We start from the raw sequence: 17,092 nt of genomic DNA, 5'->3' as shown, positions 1-17,092 counted from the left end.
CCAGAGCGTTGCCTCCTCCACATCTGCCTGCCCCGCTTGGTTTTCTGCATCCGTCTCCTTTTGCTGTCTGCCCCCATAGCACCCACTCTCTCTTCTCTGCCAGCATTGGGCAGCCTGGGGGCCTGCAGAGAGCTGCCCCCACACTCCCAGGGAGGAGGGTCTGCAGGAGGGCCTTATGGCCCTGCCAGGAGGCAGCAAACCATCCCTGTGGTGGCCATTGCCTTCCCTCTCCATCCCTAGCACCACGCACAGCAGCCCTCCCTTCTTCCTTAGCTGCAGAAAATGAACTGGGTCGGCGGCAGCCGGTGAGTGAAACTCTTCCAAGGTTGCTAGAAATGGCTCCATGTGGAGCTAGCGTCCCCTCACAGACGGGGCACAGCTGTGGTGCGTGTGACAGCCCTGGTGTCCTCTCCTGAAGCAGATTGTGTGAGGAGAGGCAGACATCCCCCCTCCCACACAGGCCTGAGGCACTTTAGGGCCTACCACATCTCCACAGACTGGGGCTGAGCAAGGCCTTCCCGTCCGGGCCTTTCCTCACGCCCTCGTGAACGGCGTGATCACCATTTGGTGAAAAACATGTATACTTACCAAGAGTCACTGAAATAGTAAAATAATCACCAAGTTGTAACTTTAAAAAAAAAGGATAATAATTTTTTTAGGTGCTGTGCCATCTGCCTATTCACTAGAAATTTAAATCCTGCAGATTTTGTCAGCCATTTGAAAGTAGCTTTGCTAAACACAGCTTTATATCATCCTGACTCTGTAGAATTAAACTAAAATAATGCCTTACCTCTCTGGAAGTCTTCCCAGCAAAAAGAGGATAGTGAAAATTGCCTATGTGAAGCAGGGGGAAGGGAGAGCTTCAGTTTGAAAAAACCCACACAACCACCCCAACTTTGTCCTAAATGGCTGTCTGTCATACTATTCTGTCTGTAAGAAAAAGCAGCATGTGGGAATATTGCACTCACTTAGCAAATAGCAAATCATCCTTTGCTTTCTGCTGCTGTTAATTATCTGCCAGGATTCCTCAGGTGAGTCTGGAATTTGCACTTTAAGCATCAGAAAAACTATCTGTTGCTGGACCCCACTGCAAGGGTAAATGTTATGTGCATATGTTTAGAAAGTGTGTTCTAAGTTGAAACACATTAAAAAAAAAAGGAAAATAAAAGAAGAAAGAAAAGTAATTCCAAGGGGATACTCCTTATTTATAACTCCCAAAAAAAGTCCTAATCTTATTGACCCAAGGATTGCAGCCATGCTCATCCTGCTCACAGCAGTGACCCAGAGCTCCAATTTTATGCACCATGTCCTGCAGGCAACTAATTTAAGACCATGTTTAACAAGTGAGATATGTAGTTTAAGGTATAACTGTCCCCTATATTGCACAATCAACAGAAGCTGGATAAAACTTGTAGTGACCATCTATTTTTCTTATCTTTTTACAAAATGTTCACAATATTCTGTAAAGTCCCAAAAGGTAGACACTTGTACTATACACCTTTGTTTTCTTTGCTAATATGGTTCTGTAACTATGTCACAGTATGGCAGAGAAAATTAGAAGAAATTAGTATGTTGACAAAGATTTATTATAATGTTTTAAGAAATTAGGAATTGATGGAATGTTGCATTACATTTCAAATGTCTAAAAGCTTTTCCTTCTGAATGTTCAATGTATTTGGTAGCCCTAAGATAGAATGTGCTCCTATCCTTACCTGAGTAAACCCGGATCAAAGTGACTTCAACAGAGATAGGTTGACTTCACTACCTACAGGTTTGATCTATTATAACATAACATAACATAACATAACACAACACAACATAATATTTGTGTCCTAAATTCTCGATACCATTGATGAGAAATTCAAGCCATGACTCAAGATTATACTTTAAAACAATAATTATTTGCATCTTTCAGGAGCAGAATCATATTAAAGCAAGAAAGGAGAAAGCAAAAGGTAAACAGTTCTAGTCATCATGGATTTTATATTGTTACATAAATGCTTTATTTGAGTCACTTAGGAAAAGCTTTCAAAGAATTTGGCGTGAGACTCAAAACTCTAGCGTAAGACTTGTAATGTGTTTGCCTGACTGTAACTTTTAGGGCAGAAATCTGTTTCTGGGTTTACCACAGTGAATTCCAGCAGAAAGGAGAGTAGGAGAAGGCATGAATGAATGAATGAATGTGCTCAATTTAAGGTTTACTGAATTACTTCTGTTACTATATTTTGTTGGTATGTGCTGACACACAGGATTGCTTGAAGCCTCACAGTGACGACCACGTGGTCAGCTAGCCTAACACGCAGATACACAGCTCTTTTTCTGGGCCACATAAAAGAATGCTAGGCTCATTGAAAAACTTCATTCTGGCATTTCTTATTTGTATTTTGAATCTGAAAAGTGAAATAATAGACTCAAATTTATCCCTGGCATAGCAGAAGACATTTCAAACAGGAAAGAGAAAGAAAACAGGAAGAGAAGACAGTTATAACCATGGAGAAGTCAGTTTTCTTCTCAGTAGCTGGGAAAAAACAGACAGTATACGGAAGTTCCACCACACAAGGTGGTACGCCCCCCATGACCAGAGCAGATGCACTGGCCACCCATACCCAGAGCAGATGCACTGGCCCCCAATGCCCAGAGCAGATGCACTGGCATATACAGGAGTATAGGAAAAACAGGCTGAGAGTATGGAGACAATTTCTGAAATGAAAACCTTTACCTAAGGGAATGTGGAAGCAACCAGCAGCTTGTTGCCCCCATCACCTTCCCAGTCTCCTGGAGGCCTGTGAGTTAAAATACCTGTTTTCTCAAGGTTTTATTGGTCTAAGCCACATAATTACATAGTTACAACTATGTAATTAGCTTCAGTTGGAGGAGAGAAAATGGAAAAGGATCCAAACCAGGGCTGTATTTAATAATTTAATACTAAATAATTACTAATCTTAGAGGTAATTTTGTAATTGCTATTACACAATTAAAGAAAATACAGTAATTTAGAGGTGATGGGAAGAAAATACACAGGACATTGAAAGGCCATGGATACATATTTGGGGTGTGGCACCCAAAGCAATATGAATTTTGAAGTTATGATTCATACGCAGGCTGAATTTACCTGAAGAAAGCCAAAGATCGAGATACAAGAAATTATACTGGAAAAGAGTTACTGATGGACATGTTTCGTATATTAGTTACCTGTAACCTTCAATCACAGGCGGAATCACTTTTCAGAAGAAAAGCCAATGCTATTTTGTGTTTTGACGTAACCTTCAGTTTTTAATACCCTTCTTGTGGTTAAAATAAAGAAATCTTTCTCTTGATTTATTAATCTGGTGTGCTTGATGCTAATGATTTTAAGCTGATTATTAATAGTCTCCTACAAAATGGACATTTTTCTTTCCTAAATTTGTCAGAACTATCTGCCTGATATATTCAAAGTCTCAGTCTTATCTCTTTTTGTTCCTTGAAAGAAAAAGCCTTTCTGAAGTCCCAGTCTTAGACATTTTTCTGCTTTGCTTTTTTTTCCCCTTTCCTTTTTTTGACCACAAGACTATTTTCCATGTCAAGAAAGACAAATTTGACGAATAATAACCTGCTTGTGACTTTATAGATGGCCATGTATATGTAATCTTGCTGATTTATTTGCGTACTAGCTTATAAACAGCCTAAGAAGCCAAGTTTAATTTTTTTAAGACTTTTTCCATGCAGCATTTTGGTATATATTTTATTTTGAAGAAATATTTTGAATCATCATACACAAAGTTTGAGCCATGAGTCTTTAAGGACTAAGATTTTGGTATCAAGAGAACAATAATTTATTTTGAATATGACCAAATTATACTTGGAGTCTTTTTCAAGGCAATAAAAGTAAACTAAATAACACTAATCTGGGTGTGAGAATTCAGAGAGATTTAATCAGGTGCTTTCATTATTAGGAATAGTTTAGTGAGTCTTGCATGCCAGTTTCAAAAGAATTATATATGCTGCTAACACATTGTTGAAGCTTCTGTTAAAAACTTATTCTTTCTTTTAAAAAATTCAGGAATTCTTTGAAAAGAAGAAACTTAAATCAAAGATGAAGCTTCTGGGAGTATCATCTCCTAAAAGTTCATCAGTCAGTTTAGATCTCCTCAATCTATATGTTGTTAACCAGATATCAACCAAAACAGGCAACACCGGTGAGTTTAGTTTAACAGTGTTCTGACTTCACATTTAACAGAATCAGTTATCCTTACCTATTACTGCTATTATTCTGGGTCTTGTTCTTCCACTTACAACTTAATGCTGAAATAAAAAAGTGTTTTATTTTTAAAGTAAAAAAACTGTAAGTAAATACTAAAAATATGATTGAATAAAAAGTCAGGAGATAAGAGGAATCAAATAACCTTGGCTACTGCCTATTTCACCCTTAAAGCCTTGTACACTTATGCACCTTCCTCATTCCATTCATTAATTTTATCCTATATCCATTTCTTTTTCTTTTTGCCAATGAATGGGTCCATTTGTATTCCACTTCTTTTTTTCATAACTTTTGGGGGGCATTTGGAATAGTCTGTCAATTCTACACAAGGTCTTTCTTAAAACTCATCATTAAGCTCTTAAAAACCATCTCTAAAACTTGAGTCCTGACTTATCCTCGGTGACATATTCATAAACCACACTGGAGAGGATTTCTTGTCCTGTGTTTAGGAATATCAGAAGGTGACTGCGGAGGGCAACAGGGCCTACACACAGCAGCTGACCCGAAATACTTTATACTCTAAGGCCATTTAGAATAGAATCCTTGCTTTGCTAGTAACAAAGAAAGCAAAACCATATGTCTTTGAATTGATTAAGAAACCTAAACCAACAGCTTTTATACTCTACTGAAAATTCAGGAAGCTCAAAACTTTCTCCACGCCCAGCACTGACATTCCAAATACTTTCATTGTAGGGAACATGAGGAAGCCAGTCCACATTGATATCACTGAAGATGTAAAAATACCTGTCAGGAGGCACAACATAGACCTTCCCAGGTCACCAGTGCGTACACAACACGCGTCAAACTTAGAGGACCTCCAGAACAGGTACATGGATAAAATAGGCAGTAGTTAAGCTGTAAGTTCTGAAAAAGGGCTTTCATGATGGTCTGATATCTGTAATTAAGTACTGTATTAAGTGAACATAAATATACAATTCTAAGATGAAGAAGTTTCACAATCACTCCTGGCATTCCAGTGATACTCTTACTATGAGAGACTGTGTAAACGTATGCTAAATAAAAAACTGTACATGAAGCTGAGAGATCTTAAAAAAAAAGGTTTTTTACTCATGTCAGGTACATAGACTATGTTTATCTCACAGAGCAGGCTATTCAAGCACCATTTTCCACTTACACTCTTTTCCCATCCAACTTCAGACACCCTGCAGTGACAAACGCCCACACTGGCTGCTCAGAACTGCTTAAGATTCAGGCCTTTTTAGGATGTGTGAAAAAATATTCTTAAATTATTTTGAAATTAATACTCAGAATGTTTTTAATCATATAGATCTTGTATCCTGTATTTCAAAGGCTGTTTTTATTCATTTTGCAAGGTTACAAAAGCAAGTATTGGACAGCAGAAGGCAGCATCTCTCAGAGAAAGTAAAATACCAGCATAATGTAAGTAAGTTTATTCTCACTGATGTAAAGCTAAAAATATGCAGCGATGGCTGTATTTATAAGTGATTTTTCAAAGTGTAACAAAATCTCATGGATACTGAAATGTGTGAAGCCTTCCTCTTTAAGGCTATACTAGCCTGTTATTTGCCAGTCATATTTCATATTTGTTTCTGCTATTTCTTATGTATTTCTTGAAAGGCTTACCTTGTTTCAGGCATTTTTCAAAATACTTAGGAATATCTGCATTCCAAGCTAGTCACAAAGTATAGAGATTATGGGAGACTGAGGCCAACAGCAGGTAAATTAAAAACAATATGCAGAAATGTGAAATGATGAAATATGAGAAGCATAGGCAGAGGTGAGTCTTTAAGAGGAACCTAATACAAATCTCAGTGGCTACAATTGGGAAATTCATACACTCACTGAGGTTAGTTACAGTGAAAAACATTCTCTGGATGGAATTTAGGCCTTTTTTCATGACCCACCCCACTGCTGCGTAAAAAAACAACCAACAAAAAAAACCCCAAGTTAGTAAGTCTATTAGAAGACACAGTTTAGGTTACTCAGACTTGCTTGATAATACAGCGCCACTGACTTCTGCTATTTGTATCAGAACAGACTCTGAGGAAAAGATTCTTTCACTGTGTTATTCTGTATGTTCTTGGCCCCTTCATGTTGCCTGTTTTGCTAGAGTGAGAAAGACAGATGTGTTTCTAGTGTTAGAATTTCCTTTCTTTTGAGTCAAGAAGTATTACTTAGTATGGGTGAAAAGTTTAGCTGCCTAATGCGTTTCAGGCAAGATCACCATGAGCTGCCACTACTTTTTTGGTTATCACATGAAGTCAGACTTCCCTTATGACTCTCTTTCATCTGTTTCTTGAAGACAGAGAGGGCATATTTTAGATTTAATGTGCCCAGAAACAACAATGAAAATGATAGCTAAGTTTCTCCTCAACCTCCACTTGTATGGACAGATTTGCATCAGTTCTTGAAAACACACGATGATTCAATGTGCACAAACAGAAAGCTAATTTAATGTATGGATGAAAAAGTAAAGTCTAAGGCCTATATGTTGCAAAGAACTGTTTTTAAACTCTTCATAAGTTGAATTATAGCCAATTTAAGTAATTAAGAAATAGCCACTTTATTAAGCAGAAAGAGGGGCTATAAACCCCACAATTTTCAGCTCTTTGGAAACTTACAGTTTTATGGTACAAAGATTTTTGTGTAATTAATGCTTTGGCACTCCATTGGTAGTTTGTGCTGCTTTCACTGGATGAGCTGGATCACAGGCATTGCTCCCATGTCGGTGTGGATACAGTGGTATTTCACAAGTTTTGCCTTCAGATTTCTCCTTCTGTTGTGATCTCCTCGAGGTAGCATTGTTGGTCTCCCAACATGCTGGAGTTCTTTCCTCAACAGAGTAAAATGTTTTTCATTTTACTACTTAAGAACCAACTCAGCAGATCATTTACCTACACATCTAAAGCTAAAAATCTATTAACATCCATCTCTCCTCAGGATAACATTTGTGTTCATGCTTCAGCTTAAGTAAGGTCTTACTTGTTTCCCTGAGATAAACTCTTATTACTTTAGGTTTTTACTAAAGAATCATAACAGAATACATGAAAATTGTCTCTTGCATGTGGTATACGTGCAGAGATGTAAAAGATATAGAAAGGTTTGATTACTTTGAACTCCACGCTTACATCAAAACAGTTTTAGATAAATAAAATGTCTCTGTTATGTTTTGTCTAGTTATCACAAGTAACAGAATTAACATATGCTGGCTCTAGGATGGAACAGGAAGGCAATGTAGCAAGAGCTTTTAGTGCCTCCCCATTGTCCTATTCTGTTTTCTGGTCCTCTAACTCTACACAGTTGTCCGAAAAAAATTTCAACCCAAACCTAATGGACAACACTTGGGAGCAAACCTATGAGGAGAAGCTGCGAAACCAGGTTTGATATTTCTCATGTCCGTAGAATTATTTTAAACTCCTTTATTTGGAGTGTAGAATTAGTGTAATGGTGAAGATAATTATGAATGATCAGCATTTCTTGTAGGCTGGTGGCAATGAATATTCCATATATACAGATATATTTCTTTTAATGTTATGAAATAGGCTTAACAAGCTTTTGTTCACTGAGCTCTCAGTACCACTGATAACCTGCAGAAAGAGTTAGCCACATAGTGCTGGCTTTCTGCTGTTTCTGGCTTGTAAAGGTGGTTAAAGAAAGCTGAAATGTATTAGTTATAAATACAGCTTTCTTAAATGTACAATCAGTATAACTGGGTATTGTGTGATCCCAGGTGATCTCCATGACCTAATTCATAATCATGCAGTGTCTCAGTGAGTAACAGTTCTTACAGTATTCTCAGTGCTCTTAAAAGGAGAGAGAACAGCCTGCTGTTTAACTCAAGCTAAGGTTAAGAAATGATTGAAAGTTATTTGTTCTGAGGCAAGTTACTGATTTTTTATTTTTGTTAGCTTTGGGATTCTTAAAAGAATCATCCTCAGAAAAATAATAGCAAATATAAGGGGCCTCTCATAATATGCTTTATTTTTAGATAATATATTATTTATTGAAAATCATAAAACAAATTCTACATGTATCTCCAGTGGTATTTTGAAATCTTGAGGTGAGGAAGGAGAACTTCGGGCCTTCAGAAGGGGAGATCTTGGGTTGTTCAGGGAACGGATAGGCCAAAACCCACAGGGAGCTGAAGGACAAATGAGCCCAAGCAAGATGTTTTCAAAACACAAGGACAGCGCTCCTCAGTGTGGAAGAGAATGAGTAGGTCTGGAGGGCAGTTTGGCTGAATCAGGGATCTCCTGACTGAGCTTAAATGCAAAAAGGAAGTGTGGAAGGAGGGGTGGGCCACTCAGGAAGAATGCAGAAGCATCCTCTGAGCTTGGACGGGTGGCATGGGGATGGCCAGAGCTGAAGCTCACCAGGGGTGAGAAGGGCAGCAAGGAGGACTTCTACAGGTATGTCATCCGCCTAAGGAAACCAAGGAAAATGCTGTCCTCTGCTAAATAGGGTCAACCTAGTGACAAAGGACAGTGAGGCACACTCAAGGCCTACTTTGCTTCAGGCTTTTCTAGCAAGGTCTGCTCTCTGGCACATCTTCAAGCTCAATACAGAGTTTAGGGGAGAGTGATACAAAACAGTAGTGAAGGAACAACTAAGGGAATCTTTAGTAAGCTGGACATAAACAGATGCATGGGGACTGGACAGGGTGCATCCAAGTGTATTGAGGGAGTTGGATGACACCACTGCAGAGAAGATGTCTAGCATCTTTGTAAGGCTGTGGTGATCAGGGAGGCTTCTCAGTGACAAGAAACACACAGATGTTATGCCCATCTGCAAAAACGTAAGCGCGATCTGGGGAAGTATCATCTTGCCTCTGTCCCTGAAAGGATTATGGAACCAGACCTGCCAGGGTCAATTTCAAGGTACATGAAGAACAAGAAGGTGACTGGGAACAGCCAGCATGGATTTTCCAAGAGCATACTGTGCCCGATGAACCTGATTGCCTTCTGTAATGAAATGACTTGCTCTTATGAATAAGGGAGAGCAGCAGACATTATTTACCTTGACTTTAGGAGGGATTTTGATGAGGTTTCCAATGTGGTCCTCTCAGCCAAAGAGGGGATGTATGAAACAAATGAGTGGACAATAAGATGGGTAAAAAACTGGCTGTTACCACTGTGTTCAAAGTAGTTGCCTGTGGGCTAAAGTCTAATTGGCAACAGGTCAGTAATGTCAGGCAACCCCAGAGATCAATACAAAGTCCAGTGCAGCTTCATCAGAGAGTTGGGCAATGGGATGGAGTGCACACTCAGCACGTTCATGACGCATGGACACCGGATCAGCAGAGTGATCTTTACAGTAGCAGGGCTGCTACCCAGAGGGGTCTTGACAAGCAGAAGGCCACCGGGAACTTCACAGGGTTTAACACAGAGCAATACGAAGCCCTGCACCTCGGGAGAAATAACCCCACACAGCGAAGGCCAACTACATAGTGGGCTGTCTTAGATAGAGCGTACCCTGGAGTCAAAGGCCAGCGACGATTTCCCTCTGAGCAGCCTGTGTGAGAACACATCTGAAAAACTGTCCAGTTTTGGGACCCCCAGTATAGGGGAGAGATCAACAAACTGTAGCAAGACCAGTGAAGGGCCACAAAAATTGTTAGGGGATTGGAGCCTGTGGAGAGACTGAGAAAAGAGGGCTTTCATAGCCCAGGAAAGAGAAGGCTGTGAGGGTGTGGGGTGAAATAACTGCTGTCTTCCACTGCCTAAACGGAGTTACAGACAGGACAGAGCCGGAGGCACAGGAAAAAAATACTGCTAAAAGGACATTTTGGACATTGACAGTGCTGCACAAAAAGGGAAAAGTATGAGTTATACAGAACTCTGCTGGGCTGTAAGGAGGTTTTGGCTTCTTCTGTAAAGATAAAAAGAAGTAAAAATAGTGGGAAACATGTATATTGTTTGCAAACCCAACTTTAAAGTTTAAAACACTACAACTATTACATATATTCCGAGTTTGACAGCTTCTATTGTCTTCTCAGCCAGGAACTAGTTCTGATCAAGACCCTTGGATTACAAAACCTCCAAGCCAGTATGTTTTCAGGAAGTCTGATACACTGCCTCAGGAACTGTTTAAGCCACTGCATAGGTAGGCACTGATTTTATATTAAAGAGAGAAATAGCAGTCAAGTTGAAGTAAGAAAAATGCTAAGATAATCTGAAACTTACTGCTACTTGATTTTTCACTGATTTTTGGTGCTTTTCAAATAGAAATTGAAATTAAATGGAAAGACTTAACATACTGAGCTATTTAAATTTGCTGAAAGGCAGCAAAATGTGAATTTTAGGTAGGCCTTGGAACCATGATCTATTTTTTGCAACATCACAAATACGATGGTGCTACTGAATTCACCTGGAGTGAAAAGCACGGATTTATTAAGAGGCCACATGGAGGGTAGCTGCCCTGGGGCTCATTAGTTCTGGTCACTGTTAACAAGTCCTTTTGTGGTGACATTGGCGCTGTAGCAACTCCTCCACCTACATTGTTTACATTTGGGTTTTCAGGAGCAAAGCTTTTTTTCCCCTTCTCTTTCATATGTCATCCTACTATAGCTTTATTTTTAGAATTGGTTCAGTAATACTTCTATGAGAATATACACTTTTTAAAAAAAAGAAAAAGAATGGACAGAAATCTAGAATATATTTCTTTTTTTATGTACTGATTAAAATATTTTAATCATAGACGATTTAGAGTCAGACTCATTTATAGTGAACATCTTATTTCACTTTATTTCCAGAGGTTCTTGCCTTGGATCTAGGGGTCTTACAGGGCTAATCTTCCTTTACTCTTTTCATTCTGTAAGTCTGCTGTCTGGTAGAAAGTTCCTGTCAGTCTCTAGCTTTGGCTGGAAAGAGCCATAAAAAGGCCATACATTATTTTGCTGTTCCTGAAGTACCTGCCGCCTGTTTGCCTGGTGAGTCAAGTGACTGATAAGCTCACTGACCACATGATAACTAGATAAACACATCAGCTTCCAGTCTTAGCCACCTGAACTTTCTCTTCCTTGCTTCTCCTGGCTTTCTCATGCAAACCTAACATGAAGATAACATTCACCTTGCTGAATATCTTGGTGATTCCCCAATGAGTATCTTCACATTAAAGCCATATGTGACCATATCTTGCCTACATTTCCACATTCATTTCTCCACTGGACTTCAGGGTCTGCTTATGGCACCTCCCTTAGTCCTCTGCCCATTCGTGGCTCACTATCTACGTCTCCTTTGCAACTGTTCTTCAAATCCATTTCTTTGTACCATCCTTGTTTTGTTTGCATCCGTTAGAGCCACAATTTCCTACACCTCAAGAGCTGGCAGTTCTCCTGGGAAGGGAGTTTCTTTTGCTGTGTGTGAAAAGTAGAATATAAACTTATACAGTCATTTCATGTAACACACTGATGATGTAATCAATGTGTATACATCTGAGAGCTGGGGCACCTCAAGATCATTAAATATTAACTAATTTTTTTAGGTGTCTTGTAAAAATAGCAGATGTCTTTCACTCTGAATAGTGCCTAGCTATTTCCTCACCTACTATTAACTTTTACTTAACATCGCAAAACGTTCAGCTGGAGTGAAAAAGCAGCCTCTGAATTGCTTCACAAAATTTTACCTTCCTCACATAGGTCCGTCCAAGTTTCTCCAGAAACAAACTCCAGTGTGTTTAGCCTTTTAACACTGTTTTCTGGGGCAGTGCATAAGCAGAGGACACTGCTTTCTCATTTAAGTTCTCCAGGTTCTTTATCCAGTTTCAAGTATTTGCTGATCAAAACTGCAGAATTTTTCTCTAGTAAGAGTTTCCTGTACTACATTACAGGTTTCAAGTTCCATTGTTAGCATTGCTCCAATTTTTTTAAAAGAAAGGGCATTTTTTGAATGGCTTGCTTTGCCAGTGCTCTGAGCTTCAGAAGCTTCTCAACCTTTTGCTCAGATTTTCTGAAAGGTCAGTCAGCAGGTCAAACCTAGAAGAAAGCAGCAAAGCTGTTAGATTAAGAGCCAAGTACGTGGCAGCACGATAACTTTCGTGCTAAGGAGGCTAGATGATAGCATCTTCAACATCACCACTATCGGAGGTGGGGTAGGGGAGTATGGGCAGAACAACATGTCTGGCTGGCCTCCTGGCAGTGGAATAGAAAAATTCTGTGCTGAATTAGGTTTGCTGATTTCAGGTACAAAGGGAAGTCCCTTCCTAAAGAGACCAGGAAATAAGCACTACACAGAGTTTATTATGGGCTTTCAGTACAGGAGAGAACTGTAGTCTGGAAGGACAAACTGTTTTTATGAACGGAAGAAGCAGTCTTCCTATTTTTTTTCCTTTTTTTCCTTTTTTTTCTTTTTTTTTTTTTTTTTTTTTTTTTTTTTTTTTTTTTTTTTTTTTTAATGCGGTGGCCGCTCTGGTCAGCTGGTGGAGCAGCAGTGACATACTGTGGCTGATTTTATAAATCACAGTTCCCAGCTCAGGAGGATGTGCTCCGTGTCTTGGCATTTTTGGAGACATCGTGAAACAGAACCCCTTTTAAATCAACCTTATTATAGAGTGTAAATAAAATACAGGACGCTTTTGCAGTGAAAATAGTGTACATTTGGGACAATAGCAAGTGCAATGAGCAGTAAAGTCTTTGAGATTTTTATCATCAAGTGATCATAATCTGTTGTGTTAGCAGTTAGTATTTTGCTTATTTATGTACTGAGCAAACTATTTTTTCTTTTCTACCCTCCACCTCACCCCTCACCCCCAGGCAAGACTGTATGAATTCTGCCAGGAGAAATCTAATGATAATGACCTGTAACGAATCAGAAAACAGTGAAGGAATTAAAGAAGCATTGTTTGATGTTGTGAAAGAAACTGCACAACTGGAATCTCCCCAAGATGGAAGTGATTGTTCTTTTCTGGCACTGTTTGAAGATGAGAGACAACCTATCCATAATAATCCTTCCACAAAGGATTATTTAAATCCTTTTGCTAACCAAAGCAGTACTGCCTTTTTTTTTGTTGATCCTGATGATAAAAATCAAATGGCCAACAGCAATTATCCTTATGATCCTTATGATACTAGAGAGGCAAAAAGATGTTCTGCAGGCAGACACCTTGAAGGCATTTTCACAGCTCCAGAGGAGGTTCTGTTTAACAGTGCCCCAAGTGCAAGCTACAAGAAAACCAGTGGACTTCATAAAAGCCACCTGCAGGACTGTTATGAGGGACAGCACTACTCCATCCTCTCTGAAAAGAAAGAGAAACCTGCAAACCTTGAAAAAATTGGTGCGTGTCAATATTTTAAGGGCATATATTCTGGGGTTTTTTCTTCTTTTAAGGACGTATGTTTTTATAACCTTGACCAAAAACATCATGATTCTTCAGAATGCATGAATTTAATTTTAAAGACAATTATTTAAATTACTTTAAAATGTTGATAGAAGCATTTGTTTTCAAATTGCATTTATGCTATTGCATTTTAAAATCAAGGTTGACTTTTTTCATTTTAGAGACATTTGCTTATCACCCTGATCAGCAGATTAATTTAAAGGAGAATGTGCAGAACAATTCAAGAAGAAAAAGGTGAGTGCCATAGAAATCAGTCTATTAACCAGTGATAACTGCAGAGACCATGCTGAACTGGAGAAATCCTGCTAAAAGAGGACATAAAGGCAAAATGCTAAATGGTGTTACCGAGGCCCCAAGTTTTCCCAGTGAAAATAGTAGTGAATATTGTGAATAGACTTATGTGCAACTAAGCCCTTTATAGCATTGTTCATCTGCCTTTAATAAATACAGAGAAAGACTGATTGATGGGACAACTTTGAGTCCCTGAAGTTCAGCTGTTGCTCTGACTTGCCCTCTAAAAGACCCTGTCTTCTTCCACTTGACTACAGAGGAAGTTAGTGCCTTCCCTTGGGCTACAGTTAGCGTCTGTGAGTGCCCCACATCTTACAAAAGAGGTTTTACCACAGACTGACCCATAACACCTTCCGTTTTACAAAGCAGCACTATCTTCTGACCTCTCCTGTGTTACGTTTTGCATTGCAACAGAAGTGAAGTTTGTGAAAAACAAGTTCTTGTGTTCAGCAGTAAGTTCAATGGTCACAAAAGTGAGAAGCATTTTATGATTATTAAAGATAAAATTGAAGTCAAAAAACTCAGCAGTAGTGACTTTAATTCAGTATGAAAATGAAAGTACAGGAGGGGAAGTCACTTACCTGAGAACTCTGTGTTTTCATCCCTCAGTGAGGACAAGTCTGTGAAACTATCAGTCTGGAGACAGAACCAGCTCTTCGGATTTGAAGAGGTAACTTCTTCAAGAGACATATTTTTTGTGAAACCTACTGTTTGCACCATTCACTTGAGGTGGAGAAGGAATGTTCCTAACCATATCATACTGAATGTAGCTTCTTTAACTTCTGTGGAAGCTTCTTTTCCCTCCTGGTTTATGTAGGGCAGCCAAAAAGAACAGTTTCTGGGTAAAAGCGGCTCAGAGAGACAGCTCTTTCTGGTCCACGATTTACATGGTTCGATTCTCGCCTGAGCTGATGAAGTTACCCATTAACCCTCAGGATCAGATGCTGCAGGCAGTGCCCAGACATTATGTGCAGGACGCTTCAGTGCTAGAAAGGAACTTGATGCCAATATGCATGCAGAGAATCTTTCATGTATTTTGCCCATAGAAGTCACCTAGATACATCACTATTGCTCAGGGGTTTTCTACCTTATAATTCCTGGTACAGTGCAATGGCTCCTTGGTGTAATACAGAAACTGAATGTTCCTCACTCAACCTGAGGTGCTGATCCAGCTGAACCCTCGCTGTTAACACTGACTTGTTTTTTAAAAGTTCACACCAGCACAAGAGAGAGAGTATAAGTCTGGAATGAGTTCAGATCTTCACAAGATGGAGAAGGGTTAGTACCATTTTTAAATTATTAAGTAAAAAATCAGATTTTTCTCTACATGTGAAACTGAAACTGTTACTTTTAAAGACAGGGAGAAGTGATTTGATCTTTTTAGAATGTTAGGTTTGATAAGAGTTGTATTTTTGATTCACGCAGCACTGTATAAAGACTGGCATTGCCAGGTATCTAATAACTATCTCTATTTGCTTCTCCTTGAAGAGACAAATCCAGGTTAACTTCTCTCTGGTGAGCATTACACACTTACTTTTCACTGTCCCATTTCCTCCAAAGTTGTCCCCTAAACTGAAAATAAAAATCCACGAGAGAGGCCCAGGGTATTAATCTGAACACCACAACTCAAGTTTACCAACATCACCATGTAGTAAAACGCCCAGTAAATGCCAGTCATTTTCTTTCTTTCTATTCCTGCAGCCCTCTGTTGGTTGGAAAAATCTTGGATATGTTTTCTCTATTAATTAGTATCTTCATTAGATGTTTGACATCTGCCATTTTACTCGTCTTGTCTCTACTAGTCCTCATTCTCTTCCACGAGACTACACGCTGTCGTTTCACTGTGCACAGGGTGAGGGGAGTCAGCAGGGAGCTCCCACTTCCCTTTTGCTCCCTCAGTAGCTGCAGGCGTCAGCGGTGCTGGCTGCATTTCAGAGCAGAAGAGCTCCCAAAGGCCTCCACCCGAACAACACGGCCGTAAGCCCATGCAGCTTGTGTGGCAGCCAGCACGTGCTGGGGGTGCTCTGCAGACTCCTGCTCTGCAGACTCCTTCCTCCTTTTCACAGAATGACAGAATGGTTTGGATTGGAAGGTACTTTTAAAGGTCATTTAGTCCAACCACCCCCTGTGCAACAAGCAGTGACATCTTTAACTAGAGCAGGTTGCTCTCAGCTGTATTAACCTGACCTTGCTTTTGGGTAGCGCAGTTCTGCTGCGGGCACAGGCACAGCTGAAGCTTTGGGGAACCTGTCTCGTGCGTCCTGTCACATCTGTTGCCCTGAGAGAAGAACTGGCAATTGCCAAGACCTAGATTTACCTTGCTAACACTTTATGCATTAAACAGCACCTTAAAACTGCATAAGTAGCAATGTGTGATTCCATCTGCTGTACTGGAGAGTTGGATGTTTGGGGAATTTTTGGTGAGCAATCTTCCTTCTCATTTTTCAGACGCAGAGTCATCACTCAGCAGCCAGTCTCCCAGTTACTCTCCCAAGCAGACAGAGAGCTGTTTCAGTTCTAGTCCCAACACGGCGAGTACTGCCCCGTTATGGGTTCGCAGGGGTTCGTTTGAATGGCGTCTGCACGCCTGGGTGTATCTCAGCGTGGATGTGGCTGGAATCTTACTTAGGGTTTGGTTTTGTACAAGGCGACTTTGTGGGTGAGGAAGACAAGGAAATGATTAGCTGTATGTTTTCCTATGTAATTTAACAGACATGTGGTCTGGTCTCTTGGAAATTCCAGGCCTTGTGGAATTGCAGTAGCGTGACTGCGGGAAGATGCTAAGCAAGCTTCTGCTCCCTTCCTTGGTGTATAGCTGCCTTATGTCATATGCCTGTGAGGCAGGAGGATTTGACACACTTTTCAGTTGTTTTCAGTGTTTTCAGTCGTTCTAGAACATAAAAATGCCACAATGTTAGAAGATAAATTCTGTGAGAGGGTGAAGGTCCACCCTACCCACCTTCTCTTCAGTGAAGGCCCGGAGCACACCCCTGGGGAAGGACTGAAAAAAAGCCCAAACCACCCAAACCAGACTGTTCTGGCCTTCCTGTTTAATTCATTAACTTAGTTATTAGGTAGTCATTAACTTTGCCCTCAGTTATTGAGCTATTTTAACAGCTGAATTCACACAATTCTGTTCAAACAGTCTGAAGAGGAAGACGCAGCCAAGAAGAAAAACTCTCTGCCTGAGCAGTCCGTGAGGAGAGATGATGCCAACCTGGTCTCAGGCTCAGCAAGCACAGAGCCCCC

At 40.0% G+C, this 17,092-nt stretch overlaps 1 protein-coding gene across 1 annotated transcript in view; it reads left to right on the top strand.

Moving 5' to 3' along the window:
- Positions 1 to 282: 282 nt before the first annotated feature.
- The window catches only part of LOC104513503 (chromosome unknown open reading frame, human C12orf40), a gene marked incomplete at its 3' end in the record, with an annotated part of 17,165 nt that continues 355 nt past the window's right edge, over positions 283 to 17,092 (top strand). Inside the window, 13 exon segments of the mRNA XM_010156880.1 lie at positions 283 to 305; positions 1,916 to 1,955; positions 4,040 to 4,175; positions 4,931 to 5,063; positions 5,572 to 5,638; positions 7,397 to 7,597; positions 10,215 to 10,321; positions 12,969 to 13,489; positions 13,714 to 13,790; positions 14,457 to 14,513; positions 15,055 to 15,121; positions 16,292 to 16,374; positions 16,989 to 17,086. Of these exon segments, the coding sequence (XP_010155182.1) occupies positions 283 to 305; positions 1,916 to 1,955; positions 4,040 to 4,175; positions 4,931 to 5,063; positions 5,572 to 5,638; positions 7,397 to 7,597; positions 10,215 to 10,321; positions 12,969 to 13,489; positions 13,714 to 13,790; positions 14,457 to 14,513; positions 15,055 to 15,121; positions 16,292 to 16,374; positions 16,989 to 17,086 (1,610 nt within the window).

Source organism: Eurypyga helias, unplaced genomic scaffold (assembly GCF_000690775.1).
Source record: "Eurypyga helias isolate BGI_N326 unplaced genomic scaffold, ASM69077v1 scaffold46968, whole genome shotgun sequence".
Lineage (NCBI taxonomy): Eukaryota > Metazoa > Chordata > Aves > Eurypygiformes > Eurypygidae > Eurypyga > Eurypyga helias.
The sequence above is the reverse complement of the archived record's forward strand: the minus strand, read 5'-3'. Positions and strand labels throughout refer to the sequence as shown.